The sequence below is a fragment of the Rhagoletis pomonella genome, unplaced genomic scaffold, assembly GCF_013731165.1.
Source record: "Rhagoletis pomonella isolate Grant_MI unplaced genomic scaffold, Rhpom_1.0 Rhpom_scaffold_00001, whole genome shotgun sequence".
Lineage (NCBI taxonomy): Eukaryota > Metazoa > Arthropoda > Insecta > Diptera > Tephritidae > Rhagoletis > Rhagoletis pomonella.
Window position 1 is genome coordinate 43,272,042 of NW_023458555.1, and position 5,900 is coordinate 43,277,941.

At 36.0% G+C, this 5,900-nt stretch overlaps 1 protein-coding gene across 5 annotated transcripts in view; it reads left to right on the forward strand.

Annotated features, from left to right (window-relative positions):
• LOC118744333 (eukaryotic translation initiation factor 1A, Y-chromosomal) overlaps window positions 1-5,481 on the forward strand; it is a 30,427-nt gene extending 24,946 nt beyond the window's left edge. For all 5 annotated transcript variants that reach the window (XM_036477273.1, XM_036477283.1, XM_036477292.1 and 2 more), the window contains exon 3: window positions 4,592-5,481. In XM_036477273.1, the coding sequence (XP_036333166.1) occupies window positions 4,592-4,834 (243 nt within the window). In that variant the 3' untranslated portion in view covers window positions 4,835-5,481. The remainder of the gene's footprint in view (window positions 1-4,591) is intronic.
• Window positions 5,482-5,900: the final 419 nt, after the last annotated feature.

Consider the following 5,900-nt stretch of genomic DNA (forward strand, 5'->3'; position numbering starts at 1 on the left):
TTATACTTTTATATAAAAATAGTGATCTTTAAACAAACGTAAGATAAATAGTCAAAACTGTTTAAAGTGTTGAGGTGCTATTGTTTTGTCGCGGGCTGTACATATGTAGTACCCAAATCAATTATTGAAAAATAATACATTAAATCATTATCAAAGCACAAAGTGCTTAAATTCGGGAAATTACGATTTCCCTTCCGCCGGTGACGACGCTTTGCTACTTGGAATTTAACATTTCTTAATTCATTTTTTTATCATGCGTATGCCTCACTTGTAAGTTATGTATTATACATATATGCATAATTATAGCTTAGTAAATTTTTCAAATAGCCAATTTCTTAAGTAATTAATAAAGGTATTACATTTAGAAATATCCACAAATCACGAAGTCGATTCGTGAAGCAAACTGTGATTGTTAAATATAAGAAAACGTTTTTATTTTTAATTTTTAGCTCTGTGATAATAAGTACTACTGGCATTTCAACACACATATCTTTGACCGTTTGAATCTGTTTAGATTTCAAGCAAATGTGTTTCAACTTTGCTTTTCGCTGATATAAAAAGCTTTTTCACTAGATACTACGTACGTACATTTCTAGTAGTCATGTCAGTTTTGGGTTTTGTGGTAGGTCATATGCCGCCTGGTTTTTTTTTTTGTTTTGCTTTGGATTTTTAGATAATTTTCTGTTTTATCTATAATGCAGTTGCAGTGGCTACAACAACCCCACCCAGATCGGTTGGTCCCTCAATCGTTGTAGTCAAGCTTTACTAATGGGAGCAACAAGAAGCGTGCAGCCTCGATGGGGTATGACCATAAGGACAGATGCGTTAGTAGAGTGGAGCTCCGTGGGCATGCGAAGAAATGTTTGGAGCCATGGGGTGTCTCTCCGCATGCTGGGCGTTCGTTTGCCACATCTGCATTTACTCTGCTCAGGTACGAGTTTAACCTGCTGCAGTAGCCAGATCGAAGTAGGGTTAATGTTGTCCGAGTCTCACTATTCCCATTTTCCAGATGTCTGGAATGATGACAGTGGCCATGGACAGTTTGAGGACTTTGGTTAAATAATCGCTCCCGCAGGACCCATATTTTTCAGCATCAGCATACAAATGTCGTCGGGTCCAATAGCGTTGGAGGCTTTCGCCTTCACGATGGCTACCCTCACTTCGCCGCTGGTGAAAGCAAGAAGTGTACTGGGTGTTGGCAGCAGTGTTGCCAGTTTAGCCGCTTTCCGGCTAGATTTAGCCGGTTGCGATAGCAAACAGCCGGAGAAAATTCGGCAGCCGTTTTGTCAAAAATAGTTAACCGTTTTTAGCCGATTTTGCTGCTTGCCTTCTTTTCTTAAAATTCAACTATTTAAATTTCCATTTTTACATATTTATTTGGCGACTCAAATCTATTAGAAATGCTAGCCTTATCTCGGAGAAAATTATCATGTCGAACTGTGTTATATAAAATTGAAAGACAGTTTTTTTTAATCCGAAAAGTCTTTAAATACTGGGCCGATTTCAATGATTTTTATTTTAAGCAAAAATATACTATGACCAAAACATAAATTCGGCGGCGACATTTTAGCAAGTGTTGGTAATTTTTCTTTGAGTCATTTAATGCTTAATGTTTTTTTATGAAAGTATAACAAACACCATTTAAACCCAAACTTCATACTTTTTGCAAAAATTATGAAAATTATGAAAATTATGCAAATTTTAACCAAAATTTTGAACTTTTTAATCAATTCAATTCTTTAAAAATTTTAAATTTTAGTGTAATATAGTGCATATTTGAAGTACTTAAAACTTACCGTTGATTTTTGGCAATTTTTTGGTCCATTTTTTCCATATAAAAAAACTCGTCGAACATATTGTGTATGGAAAAAGTGCGTACTACCGTCATAAATCAACGGTGAGTCCTAGCTAGTTCAAATTTGCACCGTACAAATTTTGCAGAATTTTCATAATTTTTGCACAAAGTCTGAAATATGAATTTATATGGCGTTTTCTAAGTAATCAGCTATATTTCCATAAAAAAATAATTAACATCAAATAAACTAAAGAAAAATAGATAATATTTGTAAAATTTCGCGTCCCAGTTTTTATTTTGTTCACTGTATTTTTTCCAAAGAACGCAGCAGGGATTTTTTCATCAAATTTTTGTTACGAATGTCTTAAATTTAAGTGCGCATTTTTATTCGGAATACTTAGAAAATAAAGAATTCGAATAAGAGAGCACGAATTTCGATGTGAAGTAAAACTCTCTGGGAAGACAAATCCTGAGAATAATTAGATCACGGTGTCAACATACTTTAGTATTGCTCTCTGACAGTCATGTGCAGAGAGTGAGCAAGTCTTTAAAAACTGGAACGTTTCTAATATATGGACATCAAAATAAAATTAAATAGTTTTCTTATTCTTATTATTTCTTATTTACCCATCGATTTTCTTCAGTAGTAACTTGATTTTTGTTTGTAACAGAACAAGCTTTAGCACAGATGCACAAATTTGGCACAGAACCTGTTATTTTTTAAACTTTTCTTCTGTTAAAGTAAGATTTTTTTTCATTTTTTCATTAAAAAAAAACTGGAATGATTAATTAATTTGTCAGAAACTATCAGTCCTATCGGAAAGTGATGTATATATGGTTTATGGAGAATTTTGCTAGCTTTGAAGTATCTCTTTTTAAGACTGTTAAATTGGTTCGTAAGATATGCGTGATTAAGTGGAACCACTTTTTGTTTTGAGCTGAATAACGGTAAATTGAAAATATCTTGAAAACGTATCCATAGAAAAAAAATTAACTCGATTTTCGGAATCACCGGGCAATTCTACATAGAAATTGAATAGTGGCGTCTGGAGAAAAAAAAACCAAACTAAAATTTGTTAACCAGTGTAATTTGTAACGAATTTGCCAGCCTGCGTTTTTGTGTTTTATTTAACGAGTGGAGTAAAGCTGAGCTACATATAAGTCAACCAAAAACAATTCTATGAATTGTTTAGTCTTTGTGTTTGTGATTTATTTAAATAAAACACTTTAATTTTAGTAGAAATATTTTAGCCGTTTTTTTTGCCAATTTAGCCGGTCTGCTCAAACAGTTCTGGCAACACGCGACGCTTGGCTTTGTCCGCCGGAGGATGCAGTATGAACTGTCGGTTACAATAGCTCGTTCATCGCTCTGGATCCGATGAGGCGTGGTCGCCGAAAGAGATTTCGACTCTGTCGTCACGCTTTGTCGGATTGGACAGTAACTTCACGGTTGACCAAAGCTTGCTCGCACCAGAGGCGAAGTTACAGGTCTTCAGATGCTCTTTCCACTTCTGCCGCTTATGTACGTTCACTAGCTGCCGAATATCCGTGTAAGATACCTGATACGGGGATTTCCGGGATCGGCCTGACGAAGGTTATCACGCTCATGGGCTAGGACAGCCGCTTCAGCGGGAGAGTTCGGAAGCGGGTCCGAAATGCATCCTGTTGGGATGAAGCGGGCTGCAGCAGCAGTGACAACCCTGCAGAATTTACGCTCACCTACGTGAACGTCGGTTGGTGTGGGTAGGGCGGTGAAGGTATTTTTATTAACTTCCGCGAAGCCTTTCCAATCAGCTTTAGAAAAGTTGACATAGGTTCGGTGATCCGCGGAAGCAAAGTGGCCAGGTATATTAATCGAGATGATTATAAGTCAGCATAGGTCGATTTGTTATGTTGTTTGTCAAACCAGCGCATACGATTGTTATGTCAGGCGAGGTACTGCAGCTGCCCATGATCCTGGTGGTGCGTCGTCGTTTATTGTGCAGAATTTCGAATCATCTATCTGCTCAGGCAAGTGTGTTCCCCTACGATCATTTGACAGTTTTGAGTGTTTGTGTTGAGTTCCTCAGGCGGACTCTAGTGTGCCGTGGAGGCAGCTCGGAGCAAGGGGCTACGTATGAGATGGTCCATTGCCTATGAGTTGAATGGCCTGAACAAACTCGGAGTTGACTCGACTCGTTGCAGGAGTTGCACCTGACGGAGGTGGAGTTACGGTGTAAGGTTTGACTCGATGCCAGCCCTGAGTAGAAGTACGCGAAGCAGACATAGCGCTATTGACGTACTACTTTTTAGGGATTTCGCCGACCTAAACGGGGTTAGATCGCCGCTTAGCCTTTGGTCGGGTAAAACCCGAGTCATTCCGTTACGTAGAACCGGCTTTCGTGGGAATGAAACGTGTTAGATGACTGCATATGGAGCTACGGGGCGTGTACGTTACATTCGCAACTACGGGTATATGAGCATGAGTGATTGTTTTTATTTTTTTAGTATATCTTTTTTAAGTTTTTATTTAAATATGATTTCGCGATCGAATCTTGTTGTTTATACAAAACTGAAGATAATGCATTTTCCAAGATAGATGAAACACGTTTTTGTCGACAAATGTGCAACTTGTGAGATTTGCTCTTATAGAAAAAAAAACTTTTGAATTTGATTTTGCAACGAGCTAACCAACCACCGCACTCAAGGTTAAATGCCCTAACTCACTTTGAACATTTTGTGCTTGAAATTCTAAAACAAAACTAAACTGAATTTGCTAAACTGAAACCATTTTTCCTTTTCTTATCTTTCCTACAGGTTTGGATCAATCAAGGTGATATCATTCTGGTCGGTTTACGAGACTATCAGGATTCGAAAGCTGATGTCATCTTGAAGTACACACCCGATGAGGCGAGAAATTTGAAAACATATGGCGAGTTCCCCGAATCGGTGCGCATCAATGACACAGTCACCTTCGTCGAGGATGGTTTCGATGAGGATATCGAGTTCGGTGATGAGATCAGTTCTGAGGACGATGCTGATTCAGTAGACAATATATGATTAACAAGAAATAAGCGCGAGTCTTCGACCCAACAACAACAAGAAGAAGAACTAAGTAAAATGAAAATTTGAAAAGAGTAAATAAACAAAAAATGCAAGTACATAATGATATATTGAAAAGCAAAGCTAGTTGAACAGAAAAGAAAAATTGTGAAATATTAACAAAAAAAAATAATAAAAAAATAAAAACCAAAACAAGAAAGTTAAAAGAATTAAAATAATTGCAAAAACAAACACGAAAAATGTGAGCGTCAGCGACTTTAGAGGCAAACAACAGCACTGCAAATAAACCACATATTAACGCTGTAAGAAAAAATTAAGGATGCCTGGGGTTTTCATTTCGAAATATTGTGAAATTGATTCTTTTTATTTATCAAGCGGTGTAATGAGAAACAAGAAAAGATATAAAATGCCTATCGCAAAAATTGAGCGAATTCTATGCAAACTGGCAGAAATTTAGTCTTCAAAGGCCAAGGTGAACAAGCGTGTAGCGATAACAGCAATGCAACAACAACAACATACGTGCATATAGTCGAAAGATATGTGCATATGTACATATAAAAAAAACTCACTTTCTCTGAAATATTATTAAAAATATACATACATACATATATTTAATTAGTTCTTTAAATAGAAGTAATTAATTACCAAACAGATCGAAAACAATAAATTAGAATGTTAATAAAAATAAGCCGAAACGAAAGAAAAATATCCATTAATATTTATCATTTAAAGTAAATTAAGGAACAAAAAACGACTGGAACTGTAGTAAAACATTTTAAAATAATTTAGATACAAAAAAAAATGTTAACAGTCGTTGATATTCTTGGTAATCTTTTTTCAGTTAAATAATTCCATTTCATCCAACATTGCGTCCTGTTCGTTTCATTTAAATGCTCAGCAAAAGACATAAACGTTCATTTAGAATTTTTTAATTTAGCTGAATTATTAAAAGCAGCACAGCGATCAAACCCTTCCGACGTCAAATCTTTCCAACAGCCTTTAATGTGATCTAAAATTACATTCTATGTTTAATTTCGTAAATTTAAAGTGTTTGTTTTTTTTT